This window comes from Sparus aurata, chromosome 22, assembly GCF_900880675.1.
Source record: "Sparus aurata chromosome 22, fSpaAur1.1, whole genome shotgun sequence".
Classification (NCBI taxonomy): domain Eukaryota; kingdom Metazoa; phylum Chordata; class Actinopteri; order Spariformes; family Sparidae; genus Sparus; species Sparus aurata.
Genome location: NC_044208.1, coordinates 16,751,249 through 16,772,652, shown reverse-complemented (window position 1 = coordinate 16,772,652; position 21,404 = coordinate 16,751,249). Strand labels below are relative to the sequence as shown.

At 44.5% G+C, this 21,404-nt stretch overlaps 1 protein-coding gene across 3 annotated transcripts; it reads left to right on the top strand.

The window, feature by feature from the left end:
• The first annotated feature begins 450 nt into the window (after nt 1-450).
• Nucleotides 451-19,927, top strand: LOC115574471 (sine oculis-binding protein homolog). Of its 3 annotated transcripts, none has more exons than XM_030406018.1 (9): nt 451-656; nt 2,600-2,958; nt 4,982-5,327; nt 8,249-8,378; nt 8,640-8,837; nt 9,958-10,109; nt 11,338-11,433; nt 12,082-13,989; nt 16,233-19,927. In XM_030406018.1, the coding sequence occupies exons 3-8, from the start codon at nt 5,235-5,237 to the stop codon at nt 13,978-13,980; spliced, it is 2,568 nt and encodes an 855-aa protein (XP_030261878.1). In that variant the 5' UTR covers nt 451-656; nt 2,600-2,958; nt 4,982-5,234; the 3' UTR covers nt 13,981-13,989; nt 16,233-19,927. The 3 variants fall into 3 exon arrangements, with proteins under 3 accessions (XP_030261878.1, XP_030261876.1, XP_030261877.1); XM_030406016.1 differs by having other exon boundaries at nt 452-656; nt 12,061-13,989; XM_030406017.1 differs by having other exon boundaries at nt 452-656; nt 4,948-5,327; nt 12,061-13,989.
• The last annotated feature ends 1,477 nt before the right edge of the window (nt 19,928-21,404 follow it).

Genomic DNA, 21,404 nt, shown 5'->3' with positions numbered 1-21,404 from the left:
TCCGGTCCTACATCTCCCCACTTTTTCGCTGCTATAAAAGCACGTCCCGGGATTGTTTAAAATGCCTTGCTCAACGGCGTGAGGATGACACACTTGTCACACTTGTCACCATGAATAACACCCACACTGTTTATTTACACCGTTATTTGGCCAACTACAATGGCTGCTTGGTTTAGGCTGTGACATGATGACGGAGCTGTAAATACCTGTCTCACATGGTGAAACTCACAATCTGATGACAACAAGGTCACATAAAGCCAACGAAAGATATATAAAAAAAAGGGCAAACTGGAAAGTTTATCCAACCTGTTGAACTGTCTCTCGCGTCAGGCTTCAGCTATAAGTGCGGCAATAGCGACACCTAGTGTCTGGGAGGGGGGGGCTCAGTAACGGATACATGCTCCATAATAGTCCATCGCATCTTCCTAGTGATTTGCTGAAAAGTTATTTACTATTTTTTCAGCCTTTAAAGACTTCAGGAATATGTAAATCGGTCCCTGAAACATCTCGTTAAAGCCATAGACATCTTTATGTCTATGGTTAAAGCAGCTGCCCCGGCAGAAGCAATCAGCTTGGTCAACAGGAAGTAGCTCTAGCATTGCAAGCTAGCTCGACTCACAAAATGAAGTGTGAGAGGCTTGTATATTTTTGTAAAGGTAAATTTTGATTTGTTTTCATTTATGTCTGAATATGAGCAATGTGTGTGTTTCAGATAAAGTAACTGGAGTTTATACAGATTAGAATGAGATCTAACTGGTGTAGTAATTTTAGTCCTAAAACCCGGAAGTCAGTTAGCATCGCTGCACATCTGGTGCCCTCGTCTCAAAGTCAATGGGTTTTGTGAATAGGTTTTCAGTTAGCCTGAAATATAGTCTGTCATCACGACAGGCTTCAGACATTTACGTGTTTTCTCCTGAGACTTAAAATACATCTTTAAATGTCCTACAGTTTTATTAATAAAGCGCTAAAGTGGTGGGTAAATGAGACTACAGAGGTTGTCAGGGGCATCAAAACTTCATCACAGGAGCATGCACACTCATCTACTCATAAATATGTCTGACTTTGGTTGCAAATTATTCTAACTCTAAATGAACTTGTTGATTGATCAGTTTACAGAAAACTAGTATTGTAATTGTGTACTCGTGACGCATGTGCCCACAATGTAGTCTGTTCATTAGATTTTTACTTGTAGAGATTTAATTTACACTTCAAAAATCACAAAAGTGATGATCATCTGCGAGGATCATTTTGTTTAACTAAACGTGCGAGTATCATAAACTGTTTTCCAAAGACTAAAATTAGTCATATAGCAGATCAACATGAACCTCTGTTATGTAAGCTGAGTCGGATAGCTACACAACATTTGTAACCTGGCAGTAAATGTTTTGCACCTGAAGTAACTTGTGTGGTGTAGACCTTATAATTCAGTTGTGCTTCAGCGCCAGTTAATAGACCTAAACATGTTAAAAGAAAGATGAGATAAGAAACAAATACACATAAATAAACAAATAAGCCCACAGGGAGGGAGGGGGCTGTAGGCTGGTGGTGGTGGTAAGGCATAAATACCACAAAGTGCCTGTATGATACATAAAAGACAACAAAGTGACCTCTGCTGTGACCCATTGCGCAAGAAAATGTGATTAAGTGGCCTCCAGGGTGCCCTTTATATGGTTTTTTCCACCCCTGCCCCTCAGAGGCTGCCCACTGTTAGAGGGCCTATGGGCTACTGTTCATTCAAACTGATAATAATAGTAATTGTAGTAATACAATACATACTAGTAATAATACAAATTCAGAAAAAAAATGTTCCTTAACTGAATAAACAAGCTACTCTCAGAGGAAAATAAGGCCCCAGAACACTGTTAGCTAGAAGCTAGAAGGGTGGCAGGGTCAGCCACCACTGATCAAAGTTGAATAGTATGAAACGTTGTTGTCCTTTAAGGTCATTTTGTTTATCCAGTTTATTCAGTCATGAGTTTGTTATGGCATTAACAAAAAAAAAAAACAGTCAATGAAGATGTTTGTCTCCTGATTAAAATGTTCATCCCCAAAACTACATACTGCACCTTTAACTTGCAACATGTTTATTGTGGTTATATTCTGATTCAAGTTTGTGTCATTTATTTCAGGTGTTTTATGGGTTAAAGTGTCAAAGATATTATTGTAAAATGTAAATGCAATTTGCAGTTTTGTTTTTTTTACGCTCCGGCTCGATTCATTTAATCACTGGACCAGAAACACAGCTGCCTTCATCATGACTGTATCTGCATGTAATTCGATACAGGGAAAACACCGGGCTAGATTCATTGGCACAACTATTCAGAACCGATGGGTGGACATCGCCCCCTAATGGAGAAAACACATAACTTTAAACCACAGGAGACCATACTGTTTGCTCAGACTACAACCATATTCAGTCATCTTTTAAATTGACAGGGTATGTTCGCTCTGCGGACAATAATGCAAATAATGATAGACAAAGTGGCCAATTTTTATCATTCGGTCCAGATGTTGGGGGATTGTAACTTTAGACCTATAAATAGTCAATCATTTGTGTAAGTGGATTTCTGAGTCTTATCCCCACTCTCACCCCCCCCAGAGGAACCCAGAGCAGGGACAGTGCTCCCTGCAGAGGCACCAGATGTGCGCTGTTATGGAGAGCCGGAGAGAGGGGCCTTTTGTGAGGCATCAGATAAGCCCTGTTCCCAAAGCCGGGCCAGATCGGGTATCATCAGCGGGTGTACGAGGGGCCGAAACCCAAGCCCTGCGCACTGGATCGGGTTTCTGTTTACACGAGCGTGGTCCCTGGATTCCTCCAACCAGAGCAAAACGAGGACGGCTGGAGACGGGGAGGAGAGAGGTTCTGAAACAGGCCTCCTGTTCCCGCCTGTCTGTCTACCTGACTGTCTCCCTGCATGCGGTTCAGTGAAAGTTCTACGAAAGCGACATTTAAAGGAGGTAAGAGTTTAATACACACTAAAATAAACTAAAATTACCAACAGAATGTGAAGAAACATGAGTTCTTATATTATGTAAAAGACATCTTAGTGTGTTGTAGAGATATAAACTGAAGTTAGCATGCCAACAAACTAACCCCCCGTCCTCCTACTTGTGTGCGAACAACTACAACTCTCCCGTGGTGTTCTAAGTTCACTGTCCAGATTGCTAGCTGCGTTGCTAAACGAACTATGTAACGGCAGCTACAGTTAGCAGCAGTTAGCAGCCTTCGTTTGTAAGGAGTTTTAGAATTTGATGGGTGGTTTAAGGAAGCAGTAAAGACAATTAAGTCCAGTTTCCCTCCATATTTATTTAACTTTGTCATATAAATTCCTCACAGTAGGATTGTGAACCTGATGCTACTTAAACTCTGGAGTTTAAAATAAAAAAAAAAAAAAACCTATATGAACTTAGCAATAAAAAGTAAAATAGTTGTAAAATAAAGTTGTCCAACTTGTCTGAAATAACATTGAGGTTTGTTTATGGTGCTCGATGCAACCTGATCGTCTCCATCTTTCCATCACCAGCCTGGAAACATGATACTGCAATAAAGCCTCTGGCCTTTAGCATCAAGAATAACATGGGACAAATGTTTATGTTCAAACACACATCACCCACATATGTGAATCCCCGCAGGCATGTGGTACTCTTCCTCAGGCAAAGGGAAGCTCAAGGGCCAAACATGGGACATTTCAGGTGTTTTATGTGCAGCACACACACACACACACAGTCAAAGACACACACACATACACACACACTGACACACAGGCACTGATCAAACAGATGCCATTTGAGAAAGCCCCATGCATTCTGCCATGGTATCATTTAACTCACCGCGCTCTTTTCATCTCTTTATTTTAGGACAAGAGTATTTGTACAGTGTTTGTACTGTGTCCCCGCAGATAAAACACAGTCTTTGCATTCCTTATGAAATGTATCTGTTGAGATTTGGGAGGGGTGGGCGCCAGGTGTTGGGTTACAGCAACGGAGAGGGCCCTCCCTTCCCCTCCCTTCCCCTCCCTCACTGGAGAGGGCACTGTCAAGCTGCACAGGGAGAGCTCAAACGAAACAGGAAGCGAGAGAACCTAGCTTTTAAAATAAAAGCGGAAACGTGTGTGTCAAAAGGGTATTACAGAACATAAAAGTTTAGCTACGTTTGCCCTCTTTTTGATGTGTAGATTACAGTATTAATGTTGTTAAAGGGATTATTTTTTAAGCGATTTTTAAGTTGTTCGTTTCATGCTCTTTCAAAACTGTTTTAACATTTGTCTAAAATGAGTATATCCGTTTAAGTTGTGATCAGGGACGTGTTAGTGGATAGTTTTTCTCAGGTTTATATCAAAGTGGAGTTCACCTTCAGATTGTTGAAAGGAAAAACAAAAGTCTCAACCAACAAAGTTATCATTTTGAAAGGTTTTAAGATATAAATAGTGATACCTGTTGACCACAAATCTTCAAATCAATCAAGCAATTCTATTTGGTTTAAAGACATAATAAAGTTAAAGTGGTCATTCATCCAAAAATATCAAAATCAACCTTAGAACCAAACTAATGAATGCAGGCTAAATAAGCCTGCTGTCCATGCAAAGTGTTGAGGTTTCTTATGTTCAGTTCTTCAAATTCAAGCAAGCAAGTGCGAGAAACAAAGAAATCGTGACTTCCTGCATCCCTCTCATTCTCTGGTAAACAAAAAAATGGAGCTGCCCCTATATATAAACTCAGGTGCCCCCGACAACAAACAAAATACTTGTTACACAAAATATGTAAATGATAAAGTAAAAACATAATTAAACTTAACAAATATACAGAACAAACAAAAGTACTTTAAGATCTAGATAAGGCAATAATCAGTAAAACAAACAATAAACACAAACAACAAAAAATAGTTCCTACTTAAGTTGTTGATTATTGGTTTTGCTATTCTAAAAACACGTTCCTTTACTCTGAAAGTTATCACCGGATGCTGTGTTGTCGTCGCCGCCAGGTGTTGACGGTGTCGGAGGGGAGAGAGCGCTGATTGTTCGGCGGCGGAGCCTCCAGCCTGGAGCGCACGCGTGTTCAGTGGACTCGTATGGTGGGAAGCCCCAGATGAGGGACTCAGACGGCCGGGAATGACAGCCGCTGTCACCGGGAGTGACAGCTTTCCCTCGGAGCCACTCCGCGAATAAAAACAGAAACTCCTCCGGCTGGACGCGCAGCGACACTGATCCGGATCGGATCCAGCCAGAACCAGGACTATGCCAGAGATGGAGAAAGGAAGACCACCGGAAAATAAACGCAGCAGGAAACCTGCGCACCCCGTAAAGAGGGAGATCAACCAGGAGATGAAGGTGAGAGTTTGTCTTTTTTGTTATTGACCAAGTGAACTTCTTTACGCACACGAAGTGTCCCTGCTGTGAGTCAACTGCGCACGAATCAATGCTGCCAATAATCACAAACTGTTTGTTGTGAATGAATGCTCTGCTTGTGTCTTTTACGCAAACTATTACACAATTGTGTTAAATATTTATAAAGTTTTAGTTTATAAAAAAAATGGATTAAAAAAAAGTTTGCACAACAAACCAAAATGTAAAAGATTTCTTTTTTTATTTTTAAAAGATATAAATATAAACTCAAAATGTGACGCACACTGTCACAGGACGTTTTAATTATAGGCTCCATGTTTGCAGTGAGGAAGACTAGGCTGGCCTTCGCCTTCCCGTGACGCCATGTCAGGCCAGCTGTGGCCGGACACTAATGTCCAGCGGAGATCCAGATGTGCGTCACTTCTTCCCCGCTCACTCTCAGTGCGCACACTTGCTCCACCACAGAGGCTTGCCCTCACTCCTTCCAAAAGAAGAAGAGGGGGTATTTATATCCCGTAAATAGCCCAACCTCAGCCTCACACTCAAACACTAAAGCTCTATCACGGGATTTTAATTAAAGGATGAAAAGGAATCTGCCCTCTGTTGCTTGATTTTTAAAAGGCAATACTGAGTGAAATCACAGTAACAGACGTGACTCCCTCCCACCATTATGAGCCCGTTACTGCATGGAAACTAATCCATGGATTGTCTGCTTTGTTTGGGTTTGGACAGAGGCTATCTGAGAGCATTGACTGCGGTGGTAAGGGATATCTGAACCTCCTTCAAGCAGCAACTCAGAAATCTAAAAAGACAAGCAGTTTTTTTTACCGGGGAGGAGGAGATTCTGGCCTTTTCGTGAGAGAGAGGAAATGTGGTCTTTCTGTGTAAGTGGTTTGGATTGTGAGCGCTTGATATCCAGGGGAGGTGTAGTGTTACAACTTAACTAATTTTAATCAAAACATGTGAAACGCAATCCCTGCTTGATGTGAGCCCGGCCCGGGCTGGATCTCAGGGTCGGCCCCGGTTTGTTGCCTTTGGCTGCAACTCTCTCTGTGGTTTGGGATATGGCTTGTCACTCTCACAAAGCAGATGTTTGTCTGAACTGCCAAAAGGAAACAAAAACAACATTGTGGGAAGTGGAGGGGTGGGTGAAATAAAAAAAAAAAAGAGAGAAAAGCTGCACGTCTTTCGTTAACAAGAAAACAGAAAGACTTAAACGAGACAGGAGTGTAGCCCTCCTGCAAGGTTAAGACATGATGTGAAACAGTCCTGGAGATGTGCATGTTTAAAGAAAATTACATGATTGAATAAACTGACCTTAAAGGACAACACAATTTCAATGTTTTGCTTTGTTTACATGTGGCGGACCCTGCCACCTTTCCAGCTTCAAGCAGTGCTCTGCGGACTATTTTCCGCTGAAAACAGCTTGTTTATTCGGTCATGAAGAAAAGAAACATATATTTTTGTTCATATTATTGCCTCATTAATGACGTTAATATTAAAAATCAGAGTTTTAGGTTCCCCCCTCAAAAACTACACAATGCCCCTTTAATGTGAAATTTCTTTGTGGCCCATTTTGGGTGATGGTTGCACCTTTAAAAAAAAAAAAAACTGTAGTCAAATGATGAAAGGGCAAAAGAAAGACACAGAGAGGGGAAGAAAAAAAAGACAGACAGGAAGGCAGGCAGGCAGGGGAACAGATTTTGGAGCTCAGCTGAGGTCCAGCCGAGTGTTGTCTCTGTAATACATCTGTTTCAACACCACATTCGTACCTACTCCCTCCACGTCAGCCCCGAGCGCAGCACCAGACACCGGATACTTAACTTTAATCATCGTTAGGCATATTTAGCTGGATATGATACCGCTCACCCACACACTCTCCCAGACGCGCACACATACACAGCAGAAAAGTGAGCAAGCGAGGGAAGAGATCCATTTCTTGGAGGCCCTAGTGCAGAGCAGAGGTCGGAGTGAGGAAAGCAGGGGAAAGAATGTGCAGTCGGTACTACAGCACTACAACACCACCACAGCAGGCTGGCTATGCTGGAAAAGGGTGAAACCTGAGAGGCGGCGCTGTGTCGGGTGTCAGGCCTAGAAGGTGCTGGAGTGGAGGGGAGGATGGTGAAGATGGGAGGTGAGGGAGGGCAGCGGAGAGGAAGAGAGACAAGGAGAGGGACAGGGGGAAGGAGAGTGAGAGAGAGAGAGAGAGAGTGGTGGACAGTGTAGGGAGACGAATGGAGAGGAGTGGGGCATTTCCGAGAACCGTGGGACCTCGCCGTGGTGTAGGGTGTCCCGCTCTGATTTCTGCCCGTTCCGGATCGGGTTTCTCCTCCAATCCGGTTCTCCCAATGCCACAGAGAGGGAGAGAGGGAGAGAGAGAGAGAGAGGGAGAGAGAGAGAGAGAGAGAGGGAGGTGGGTGGATAAAGAGAGAGACCTTTGTGCTTTTCTTTTTTTTTTTCATCTGGTCGTAATAAAAAAAAAAAAAAAAGGGACCACACATCCCATCTGTGGAGAACAGTTTTCTTTTCTCCCTCTTTTTTCCAATTAAAAGAGATAAACAAAGGATGATTCATAGATTTCACACTGGTGTTAGGTTTTAAACCTTTCCGTCTCAGATTTAGCAAGGGTAAACAACTTGAACACATCATGGAAAAAAGCGTCATACTGTACTCCACTGTGCCCGTATTCATTTCTCCGACCGGGGCTGGGGCTGAGAAAGAATCCCTCGCATTGATTCAGAGTAGGGAGGTCTGATTATGTTTAACATAGGATAAAAAGTTCCACTAACAACCCCGGACATGTACGCTCACAATTTCCCATTTGCAGGCAGGCCGTGGCTCAGTTACCCTATCCCTTTACATGGAAGGTTAATTTGCGATTTGTTTTCTGCCTTTTTCCCGGGCAGACGTTCGCAGAGAGCACCATGAACGAGCTGCTGGGATGGTACGGCTACGACAAGGTGGATCTCAGAGAGTCGGAGGCCAACGAGATCAGAAACTACAGAGAGAGGCGTCAGCACGTGTCGGTGCTAAAAGGTGAGGGGAAGTGGCGGAGCGGTCTAGAGTTTACACCAACAGGTTCTGCAGGTCGGGGTGCAGACACTCTGAGTCACTGATCGAATGTGCTAGACATACTCTTCTCACGTTTCATTCATTCAGATACATCTATTGTTTTCTGAGTACGTTTGGCATCGATGCAAGAGCTATAACAGTGTCGGTGCTGACACATTTATACGATTGTGTTACGTGAAAACTCCGGGTCATTTGCATCACAGTTGGGTTTTTTGTGTCTTTCAGAAAACTCATTGCCAAAACCCAAGAGCATGGACGCCAAAGTAAGTCACTCGGTCCTCGCCATGAAGAGCGGAGAGAGAGAGTCCTCCGGCGTCCCCTCCTCCTCCTCACCCTCCTCTTCCTCCACGAGTTTATCCCTGACCACCCCGAAAGAACACAAGGGTGCACCGGTTATCGTCCCCCTTATAAAGCCATCAGCAGGTAGTGTGCCATGGGACAACACATGCAGAAATTTTTGCTCATAGCAGCGCTGCCCCCAGATTCACACATGCACACGTAACGCATGACTTGTGTTGTGTTTATATGGGAAAAGTCAGAGTGCAGGGTCAGCTGGGTGGATGGAGCAAGTATTGGTTTCAGAAGTCTCCTCATGGCCCCTAAACATTCAGAAAAGACATGTAAACAGTCATTTGTGTTTGGTTTGTTGTCTGTCCAGTGATTCATGTTGCTAAAGCAACAGTTAATTCAATAAGACAGCCACTTGATCTCAACAAGTTTATGTTGCAGGTGGAACCAAAAAATAGTTGGTTTAGTTTGACCTGAAGTTTGAACCGAGGCGGTCGTATCATGTTCTCCAGGATGATGCTCATTGTGTAACTAATGACCCACAGCTATATTTAGTATGTCAAGGAAAAGCCACACAGATAAACACTAAACTTTTGAGTTAACATATTTATCTTTCCTCTAGGGTTGACAAAGATGATAACATATTATGCGAATGCATTGATCAGCTGATATTTCACGTGCTGTTAAGGGAGCTATAAAAATCCACTGCAGACTTTACTGTGTTAATCACACATCTATGGTTACAGTGGTTGCACTCAAAAGTGGTGGGAGTGTTGGCTAGTTTGCTAGATAGCACCAAGGCTCCAAAATCTTGAAACCAGAGCTAATTTTGTGGAAAAGTGCACAAAGCGGTGGTGCAGATGACCCTTACCCTAGAACAAGTGGGCTCTGTAGACTCTGTGAGAGAAAATTGCCCTGAGACTTCTTTAATTAATTCACACTAAGGTACATACTAAGATACTGACATAGATAATTGGCTAAATGATCAGTTCCGATTAAAAAAGAGCACAACTTGATCATGTCACCTGAGCTCCAGTGAGACTGAGTAACTATTGGTCCATTGAACTTAGCTTCAGCTCTTCAAAGATATTGAGAGGTAGAGACTTGATATCACTGTTGAAATCCTCCAAAAAATCAACACCAACACTCTTCAAAAGATTCTCTGAACCCCACAGCCACAAAAACATCGTTTGGAACTGAGTTGTTTGAGCAAAGCTGCACACTTTAACTTTTTTTTACTGCTTTTCTCCCACAGTGGAAGATGTACAGAATGTGCAGATAGTGTGTGTTTGGTGCCAGAAGGAAGGGGTGAAACGCTACTCCCTGTGTATGGGTTCGGAGCTTAAGAGCTTCTGCAGTGAGAAGTGCTTTGCCGCCTGCAGACGGGCCTACTTCAAACGCAATAAGGTGAGTGGTAAAGGCAATATGTATACAAGACATATCAGCAATCACTGTGAGCAGTTATAAACATTTAGTTATGGCTTCTCCCTACTTTGGTGAGTGTTCAGTAGATTGCACACACACACACAGAGGTTCTGTTCATGGACAGTTTGTGCCATCTGTGTCACTCTCCGTACACAGGAGAAGCAAGCATCAGGTGGTTTTTGTCAGGTAAATGGACCTTCCGAAACAGATACTTATGAGGTCATAACTGACAGATTAATTTACAGGAATTTAGAGAGGGGCGATCTCTGAGAACACGCTTTCTGGTTATTATTGAGAAGCCAGTATAGGAATGGTGGGTGGGAGGTCAAAGTTTGTAGAGGACACTTGGTATCAGTTTCTCGTTAATGGAGGAGGGGCCGGCCATTAAGTGGCTTTGGTCTGGAGGACAGGAAAGCTGCAACTCTGGTGAACCGCTCTGATGCACATTGCCATGATTTTTCACCTTCCATTACGACACCGATATACCCTCTTTAGAGGTGCGGTGTGACAGGCAGCTGTATCCCCTTTCACCCTCACTGTTGTTTATACTGTGGTAGGTATATTCACAAGACAACGGAGACAAAAAGAAGGGGCTGAACAGACTGTGTGCAACAAGCCCTCTAGTTTTTCGTAGGCGGGGAAGAAAGCATTGCCGTTGGCTTGTCGCTGCTTGTCTGAGAGGAAAGCCAGGAGGCCTGGGGCGAGGTGTCCACTTTCAGTGCATACCTTACCTTCAGCTGCCTCATGTTTCGTAACTCAACACGACTCAATGGGTCACAGAGAAGGGGGAGCACTCAGATCCGCAGAAGATCAGCTTACATGAATCAAGAGGAATTTCCTATATTAATACTGTCAAGGCCATTAATAATATGACAATACATCACCTGCATTATCTCTCTGCTCAGTTGTAGAGTTGTATCTGTTTCACAACACTAGTGATTTCCTTTTGTTGTACTGACCTTTTAGTCTTTGGTGCCACGCATAACACTCAAACTGCTTCTAACCTTGATGACAAGGCAATTCATTTGAAGCTATTTTTTGAACTTGTTATATGAGAAGCTCAAATTTGGTTTAATGACCACAGAATGATTCCAGTATGGCATCATAACAAATCAGAGAATGGATCCATCAAATGTAGTGTGAACTCAGGTCTGACAAGCTGCCTCACAGGGGTTCATGTCATGTGTGTCTGTGGGTTTTCCCCTGTCAGGCCAGAGATGAAGACCTCCACGGTGAGAGATCCCCTCAGCACCCTCACACAGAGGACTCGCCCAGACTGGTATTGAAGATAAACAGCAATGTCAGAGTAAGAGGACACTATCAATGTATCTTTTGTTTTCAAATGCAAAGTATTATCATGAATATGCTATGAAATTACAAGATTAAAACAGTTTTATGCTCATGTAGCTTGCGGTCTTCTCACCTTAAGAGGCTGGGATGAAGTCAGCCCGTCTCGCATTGCTGTATATTTGTACAAAAGTCTTAAAGGAACCGTTCACCCTAAAACAAAAAATCGGTCATTATCTACTCACCCTCAGGCTACAGGGTAATTCACGCTAACCCATGAAAGTCAGGAGAAGTTTTGAGTCCACAAAACATTTCCGGAGCTTCACAGCAAAACACCTTTTTCGCAAACATCTAATGTAGAGGGGAGCTTGTTCAAAAACGTGAAAAAAACAAACATAAAACAACACAAAATGGCTCCATACAGCTCATCTTGTGTAATTCATGACTCCAGAAGTCCAAAAATCCCAAACTTGTTTGAAAAGACGATATTTACACACAATTCTGCAATGCTATTTTGCTCTGAAGCTCCAGAAATGTTTTCAAACTTTTCCCTGACTTTCTCAGATAATGACTGAATTTAAAATTTTGGTGAACTTGGCCTTAAAAGTTTATAGCTAGGATCCTTCACTTCAATAACCCCCCACAGTCTCTCTCCCCTGTGCCACAGGTGTGTGACTGGTGCAAGCATGTCCGTCACACTAAAGAATACCTGGACTTTGGGTCTGGCGAGGAGCGACTCCAGTTCTGCAGCACCAAGTGTCTGAACCAGTACAAGATGGATGTTTTCTACCGAGAAGCCCGCGCTGCTCTCACCAGCTCCAGCCCAAGCAGACCCAGCCAGGAGGGGAGGGCGGACAGCATCGGGACTGGACAGAAGCTTCTCACTCCTGAGTCTTGGAGCAGCAGCAGCGGTGCTGCAGAAGCACGTCATAGAAACCTTTCACCTAAAGGCCCTACGCCGAACCATGCATCAGCAGAATCAACCTCCATCTCCCCCTCAGAGGCTTGTAATTCCAGGGTGGCGGTCTCTGGGCTGAGGACACTGGAGAGACCCATCCAGCCTCCTCCACATCCCCCTCCTGTGGAAGTGTCACCTCACCCTACTCCCCTACATCCTCCACCTCCTCCTCGTCCCACTCTGGAACACCAGCCGGTACCTCAAATGCCTATGCCCTTCATCAGACCTCCTCTTCATGCTCAGGGCCTGAAAAGCCCCCTTGCCAACCCCCCCAGACACCCAGGACCCCCTTCCAGCCCGATCCACAGACCTCCTCACTCTCCTCACCTACAGCCCCCAACCTCCTCTTCCATGAATCCGCCAGGAATGATGCATCCTTTCCCAGGAGCCTACTTCCCTGGCCTGCACTCTCCTCCCCTGAACATGATGCCAAGAGGCCCTGTCCCAATGCCCCACATGATGAACTATGGCATCCCTTCTTTTGGCCCTCTTCTGCCCCATCCTACTGTCCTGGTGCCTTATCCCATCATTGTCCCACTTCCTGTTCCCATACCCATTCCTATCCCCATTCCTGTCCCTTCTAAGTCAACCCTAGAAACTCCAAGTCACAATGGTGTTATCCAGCCTGTGCCAGAGGGGGCAGACAGGGGTAGATCCAGGGCTACTAGGCTGTCATCTCCAGGGATTGCAGAAGGGGACAGCAGATTGGGAGCCAACAAACTGACCTTTACTCAAGGTCTCCCCTCACCAACTGACCCAAGCACAAGGGACACAGATTGGGTTAAAAAAGAGAGGTTATTTCCCTCTCCAACATCCACACCCCACAGTGAATCATCCTCCCCCAGAGCACGCTACAACGACTCCCCCTGCTCGGCCCCAGAGTCAGAGGGGCTGACAGACTATAAGCAGCAGCAGTCAGAGCGACAAGTCATCCAAAGGGTTCTTCAAAGGACCCAAGTGAAGCTGGGGCCCAGTGCCAATGGAGTGGTGGATCTATCAGGGTTGGGGGAGTCAGGAACAGGGCAGGGTACCAGATCAGGGCTCCACGACATCATCAGACCAACCCCTCCTCTACCACAGTGCCCTTCACCTGACACTGTCTACCATCACCAGGACTCCCACACTCCACCTTCAAACACCCCGCCCAGCCCCACTGGGAGCAGCCATCCATACGATGCTACGCTCTCTGCCCTGACATCTCGGGACCCCAGTCCAAATGGGATGTCCCCCTCACCTGCCAGCCCGGACTCCTCCTTACCCCAGAGAATACCAGCACCACCCTCCGACCCTGCACTCAGTGAGCTGGAATCTATCAAAGAGAACAAGTGCTCTGTTGTTGGTCCAGTGCGGGTTGAGGGTCCAGTCAGTCAGTCGGAGGAGCCCTTAGCAGTAGTTGGGGATGTAGGAGAGGACCCCCATGTTCCTGATGAGGACCATGCCTATGCCCTGCCCACAGCGCCAAAGACAGGTGGGACCACCACCCCGCTGCTCTTGCCCAAACTCAGGGACAAGGGTAGCCTCCGGAGCCCTGCTAATATGCCCAGTGCTGGAGACATGGAGCCAGCTCTGAAGAGGCGGTGCCTACGAATCCGCGATCAGAATAAGTAGAGGATGGAGGTGAGAGATTCTGTTTCAAGGCGAGGCAAAGTATAGATAGCATTGCTTTCACTGACTTTCGATCTGATGTTACTGCAGAAGGGAGGGAACTACTGTACCTTGTTTCCAAAGAAGAAATGCCACAAGCAGCCAGTGGGTGGGATTTACTGCATCAGAGCATAAACTTGATAGTATACCAAGCCGACTCCAAATGTATTTGCACAACCTTTCTAAATCCCGTTGCATTGTTCTGTGTGGCAAACCCACCCATGTGGTACTCTGTGTTGGCTAAATGAAAAAGTAGCAATTATTTTTAAATGCCATTTAACTAGGGATTGGAAAATGTGTGCACACACACATTCACACATACACAGGGCGAGCTTAATCACAGGTCTCACAGTATGCGCGTGGTCACTAAACAGCGTGGCGCCAAAGAGAGAGAATCCCAGTAACCTGGCACTCCTCGGGGCTCTTAGGTTACAACAGGGAAAGGAGGTGGAGGGCACAGGCAGTGAGAGTCACTTTGAAAGGCGATCACTTCACCACAACCTGACGGTCACAATGCTTTGTTTGCATGGCAGCCCGTTTTGTAGGCTCAGTTTTGCCAAGATATTAGAGTGTGTGTCTGTTTTAGTGGAAGGGGAAAGATTTCTTCATTTTAAACAATTAGCTGATGCTTTTATCCAGAGCAATTTGCGATGTATGAAAAGGTGATATGTTCATTATCCCGACAAGGACAGATGGCTGCTGCTAAGACAGAACCGTGACCTTGAGGTTAAGGGATGGTCTGTCCACCTGACACCGACATAGAGAGACGGATCAAGTGAGGCTGAATAAATGACCTGAAAGTCTTGGTCTTGCAGTATAAACAAGGAGTCCGTGCAGACGTCTTTCTGAGGTCGCTCCAGAGACAGAGGTGATTGTCAGGCAGACTACAAGGCGCTGTGAATATGAGAGCCAGGCCTCAGCTGTGATAGAGCTCTGGGGCTTCACTAGAACACACAGGGGCAGAACCAGAGCGCTCCGATTACGCATGTCATAATGACACCCTGTTCTGGCTTCGGCTCGTCTCTCCCATGTATGAGTTTAGCACTCTTCATCTCGCCTTTCAGTCCTTTTCCTTCTCTTCACTCACCACCGCTGTCCACTGCCAACCAGATGTTGTTGTTAGAGTGCCGCAGAAAATCCCTCCTTACTTTCGACCAATCAAAGGGCCTATTGATTTCACTTGCCTGATTGGGAGTCCAAATGGCTGTAACACCACCCGTCGTCCTCACCCGCTTGTATCTCGCCGCGACGAGATCATGTTACCATTTTACTGTATGCCATGAGATTAATCCACTGATATTACGGAGATGGTTTGGATTTCAACTGGCCTGCTTTTCTCTCCACGTTCCTCTCCAAAGGTCAGCTCAATAATTATGTTTAAAAACGATGGCTGCTGATAGAGAGCATAAACCTTTATCTTATACGGCAGATGTTTTGAGTCTTAGACTCCCTCTGACTAAATGAGTTTCCACTTTACTCTTTGGTTTTTGTTGTGGTTTCATGCGTCCCCTTAGTAACCAATACATATGAAATCACAGCATGCTGCTTGTGTCGTGCAGACGGATTTATGGCCCTGCGTTGTGTGTAATGGGAGCTGGCTGCCGTATGCGAATGACTTTAGCTCGCCACCTCTGTGCTCCGAGGCCAAACATTGCTGTCCTGTTCTATTGTCTCCTCTGCTAAAAAGTCTTTAAAAAATCTGACAGAATCAGCAGCCAACTGGAGGATTTCACCTCAGGAAACGGCCCGTTTTTTTGGGTCTCAGTTTTCCCTGCCTTTATTTGGGATATTTTATAGCCCCGTGTAATCTGATCCCACCACATGGGTATTCGCTGAGCGTTTGAAACTAAAACGCATTGGGACAGAGGGAGTACAGAACCCTGGTTTTGGCCCTTACATGCGAGTGTGTGCGTCTGTTTACGTTTAATATGTGTGCTTCAATGAAAGTCTGTGTTAGTGTGTGAGAGAGAAAGAGGCCAGATGTTCTTGGTTTGATTGTGCCCTCTGCGACAGTTATCTGAGTGTTGACATGACTAAAAGCCTCATTCTCAGTGTTTATGTAGAAAGGGCGGATTAAGGAATGAGTGTCTTGAGCAGGCGGGGTTGATATAAGATATGCTAGAAATGGAAATTACGCAGAATCAGCCCAGAATCTATAACATCTCACTACTCTTTCTGTTTCTTTCTGGGTTTTTTTCTCTCCACCTAATGAACAGACTCCCTGTTTAACACTGTATGGCGGTGCCAGAATCAGTGCCACGCCCTCTCGTGGACAACGCCAGTCCTAACACCCTCCAGCCAGTCCCTCAGCCTGTCAGCCCATCAGAGTGTCGCTCTGCCTGTAGACCAGCAGGGTGCCAACCCAGGAAGCAGCCCAGATGGCCACATTCTCACAAGTCATTGTAGGGGGAAGAACACAGCACAGTCACACATTTTGTCTTGGACCAAAGAGTATTACTGGCTGGTGTGTGATGTTGTGTTCAGTGAGCGCCTGAAATGGAGCATCTCAGCTCATGCTTCGCTCTTCCTGTCTGACATTGCCCTGAAGTGTGTGTGTGTGTGTGTGTGTGTGTGTGTGTGTGTGTGTGTGTGTGTGTGTGTGGCTGCCCAGATGCGCTCCTCCTCCTCCTTCTCCTCCTCCTCCTCTTCTTCTCCTTGCTGTACACAGCAGACAGGGCTCTGATCAGCCTTGTGTGGTCTTCTCAGATGGAGCCTGAACATGATCTCTTTCCAGGGGAAACGGTTTGTTTTCTCTGCCCGGCTTGCACAAAGAGCCACATTGTTCCTCTCCCCATATCCCACGCTGACTCCCCACTCCAGGTTTTGGGTTACCTGGCTGACGGGGGCTCAGACTTCAGGAGCTTTTTTTTTTTTTTTTTTTTTTTTTTGACCGACAGCCAGGAATATAGTATACCCTCTTCCCCTCCACCTCGCGCCCAATCTAAATACGGTACACAGTAACATACTGGTTCTGAGATTTGGTTCCTCTCAACTGATTGCCTGTGATTCCCTGCTCACTCCCTTCAAGGGAGGAGAGATTAAGACTTCATCCTGTGTGGAGAGAGCCTGGCTGGGCTGTTAAGACAAAAGACTGAGCAGTAAAACAGGAAAGGATGCTCCTCTGCCTCCTCTAAAACAATATAGATCATAAGAGGGGAAACAGAGGAGTCTCTGGACATTTAGGTCGTCCTGATGACGCTGGTCTGTAAATGTGTGATTTACAGACCCTCACCTTTCATCTGATCTGCCAAAGCTTTGATAGCAAAATCAATGCCAGCTTTCATGGCACATGATAGATTAAAGGGAAATGTTCACCCCAAAACAAAGACAAACATGTCTTTCCTCTCATCTGCAGTGATATTCATCCACCCAGATTGTTTTTGTGGGAATTGCAAAGTTCTGGAGACATCAGCTGTAGAGATGTCTGCCTTCTCTTGACTGTAGTGGAACTGAATGGCACCAAAAGGGGCAAAAGAATAACAGTTAATGTACCTACCCAAAATAATCCACACACCTTATTGTGAGCAGTTTCAGGTGTGAACTATTTTCTCCCTGTATCACCATGCAGTAGGTGGCATGCAGTCACTCATGGGCAAGAGACTAGCTAACCAGGCTAGGAAGCATTAGAGATCAGTCAAGGAGGACGCCATTAAGTAGTTGAGTAGATGGACCTTTCCCTTGTAGTCGGCTGACGGAAAATAGTCCCAACAGTAAAATGCTCACAGCAAGGTCTGTGGTTTATCTGAAGTAATCAAGTCATGATTTCTGGAAAGAGACATTGCTGTTGATTTGTAAACATTAATGGCGGCCCCCTGTGCTGAGCTATAGCATAAACAGGATTAGTTCAGTAGCCTCTATCAAGGGTGTTACATTAAAACCTGTACGCAGCCCACAGTAGCACACAAAGTCAAAATTGCTCAACTTCCCAGCTAAAAAAGTACCCGGATCTTCCGTGTTGTGGGGCCCAAAGAGCATCTTTGCCAGCTAACTTCTGGTTTAGCACCTGGCTAACTTCAATAGAGGTCAAATACTTTAATCTCGCAGCTCTTCTAGACTTCCCAAAGTTTATTGGACTGAATGGCTCATTTCACAAGGGTTTTGATGCTCAGAAATAATTATCCACCATTTTACAGCCGCTTCGTTCACAGTGTAAGTGTCATTTTGGCTCGGGTGCATCACGTGATGTGATTGTACTGTTTGGCCTCTACAAAAGTTGGCTTCAAAGCCTGGCTCTCCTCCTGGGGGCTTGGCCTCTATTCCATGAGTAATTGCACACTTTCTTTCTGCATGGTGATGCATAAGGAAAATAGTTCCTACATGAAACAACTCACAACAAGGTCTGTGGATTATCTTGAGTAACTGGGTCATGATTTCTAGAGAGAGAAGTAAGTTTGTAAAATATTTTTTTTTGTACCACAAGCCAAGTACCATCTTGATGCATTATATACAAGAGAAGGCCGACATCTCTACAGCTGGTGTCTCCAAAATTCTGCAGCTCACAACAAAGCAAACTATGTGGATAAGTCACGCTACAGGTAATGGGAACAATATTTTGTTTTTGGGGTGAGTTGTCCCTTTAACCGATCCTGATTCTGATGTTTTAACGTCACTGTCTCTGATCAGATGATTCTAAAAAAGAGAGAGAGAGAGAGAGAGAGAGGCATGTAATTTTACCAAATGTGGTATTATACTCAACCGTCACATGCTGTAGTATGCAGCGATCAGTATTACAGTTCCCTCTGTTGGGGATACCTGATGAGATTTGATCACTTAGAGGCTTCGTCAACACTTTTGTCCCATTGTAAGATTTCAAGTTTTTCTAGTTCACAGATACTATTTGTTGTTATATTAAGTTATGGATGATGCATATGTAGATTTTCACAAAAAAAGTGCTTTATTCTTCACGTTCTTTTCTTCGATGATTGTATTTTGAGTGCCGAAGCTCTTAAAAGCCCCTTCTTGTCTTTTTGTTTATATACTGTATGCCCACTAGAGAGCAGTGTTTGCCTTTGTAACTTTGCACCTGCCCCCTTTTTTTCCCCAAGAAAGCACCCAGAGGCCAATAGGCATTCTGCTGAAACCCATACGATCACACAGAACACTTCACTCAGTGCCAGCTGACCGATATCCAATGCCAAGTAGATAGCTTTTCCCTCCACATCTCGCTGCCATTATTCTCTCATTACATCCCAATTTAGCCAACTGTTACAGCCGTGTCATACCAAGAAGACCCAGGGTGCCCTTCAAGGCCTCCACTTAATGAAGAGTCCCACAGTCCCCTGGGATACGTAATCATCATGACCGACTCCTATAACTCCAAATGTGACCCACCCCTGCCATCATTCCAAAGCGACATGCCTATGAGTTTGTGTGATAGTGCGTTTGTGTGCGTGCCCACAGCAGCGACACATGTATCTCTCCCCCCCCACTCATTCCAGCCTACATCTTCACCGCGGGTCATGCCGTTATGTTAGTGTCATCCTCGGCTGGCCAGGGGACTTTTGTCAACAGCACATGTGAGTCAGTGATGACATCACGGCATGCATATAGCTGCGGTGTCAACAAGTGCTCCTCTGCTCTGACGCCAGAGGCCAAAAAAAGACGTTGTCAAGACTGCCACCGTTGGTTTTATTGCACATTTTAATCATTGCCATTTCTGACCTGATGCAGGATGTGTGTTGATCCAAATGTTTGGACAAAAAAAAAAAAGACTTTGGTGTTAGACATTTTGTTGCTGTTTTTGCCTGAAATCCATTGGTACCTTCTGACCGCCCCCCTGTCAAACATTTAGCCCCACTGTCTGAATAGATTATTCACAGATTGTTTGTATTTGAATATAGATTCAGTTACGGAGAGCTTTGGTGGAGACCTCTTTGTAAAGTAAAATAAATAAAAGTTATTCTAAGAGCAAGGAGACGTCTGGTGTGATTCCTTCTGTGTTGTGAAAAGTACCCCAAAAGTCATACTTGAGAAGATATCATGTTTAAATATTACGCTGGTAAGAGTGAAAGTCAACAATAGGAAAGGGACTTAAGACATATACTCCGCTACAGTATGGGTCGACTGATTATCAGCCTGATCATTTATTTCAGCATTTTTCTCACTATTGGAGACAGTGTCATTAAAGTAAATTACTTTAATAACACGTTGGCTCCAATTCATCATAAAATCCGTAGGAAACCAGTAACTAAAGGCATTTAATGACTTAAATGGAGTAAAAAAGTACAATATTTGGCTCCCAGATGTGGTGGAGTGAAAATATAATGTATATAAAATTCTACATAAGTGCAGTACTTGAGTAAAAGTACTCAGTTACATTCCATCACTGGATTTAGTTCCTCGATTTCCTCTAACACTTTCAAATGTTCCCTAATTTGAACTCAAGATTTGATGTTTTCCTGTTCTGTAAACCTTCTCAGTCTGACTGTAGATCTACATTTACCTACACACACACAAAACAATGATGTGCCATAAACTCAGAACAATCTGAGCTGTAGATAAAAACTGCTCACACGCTGACGTGCCTGTAAACGTCTATTTTTAGTGCCAGCGTGTCTGCAAGGCAGCGCATCAGCATTCCTAAAATACTGAAAGTCGGTCGAGGCCCTGAGCTGTGACGGTAAAACAGATGAATGAGATAAGAGAGCAGGAATTCCGGCCTGGTGGGGGGCTGCTGGGAACACTGGCTGGAGGCATTCAGAGGGGAAGTGGTGTCCACTGTGTCGGGTAACTTTTCTCGGGGCAAGATTGAAACCAAAACCGCTGGATGCGAGTCCCAAGTACACTTAAAAGTAAAGAACACATGGAAACAGGGAGCGGATCGAAGATTAACATTTGTCAAGTTGCCTGCAGTTAGGCAGAATGAAACAGGATGCTGTCAAAATAAAAGCACGGACCAGTGAGCTGTATGACAGTGGCCTAGTGTTGTGTTTTATTTCTTCAAATCACATCATTAAACATAGAGTCAGAGTGTTGCGGCATAAAGCTTTATTCATAAACACTATTCAAAATGAGTTCGGGATATTTTAGTGATTCACTGTGTTGTTCATTCTGTGACATATCTGAATTTTACTTTGTGTTTTGAGATGTTTTTTGGTCCCCAGACATAATTCGACACATCTCATTTGACTTTTATTACATATCCATGCACACACATACATGCAGCATTGAACGGTGGATGTATATCACACATTTCACATAAAAAGACGGAGATGCAGATGAGCTACAAGGTGATTTATGCACACACAAAAAGAGAAAGAATTAAATACATTACATTTTAGATGAAGACCTTGTATGGTGACTTATGTTTTTACCATTGTACTAGCCAGGCCTCTATGATACTGATATCTTTCTTAAATTAAAGGTTTTTTTTATTATTATTATTTATT

What these genes read in the sequence shown, in the direction of transcription:
- LOC115574471 (XM_030406016.1), top strand. Translation starts at nt 5,235, where the DNA reads ATGCCAGAGATGGAGAAAGGAAGACCACCGGAAAATAAACGCAGCAGG. An exon ending in AGATCAACCAGGAGATGAAG is followed by an intron (nt 5,328 to 8,248) that starts GTGAGAGTTTGT and finishes TTTCCCGGGCAG; the next exon opens with ACGTTCGCAGAGAGCACCAT. An exon ending in CCTACTTCAAACGCAATAAG is followed by an intron (nt 10,110 to 11,337) that starts GTGAGTGGTAAA and finishes TTCCCCTGTCAG; the next exon opens with GCCAGAGATGAAGACCTCCA.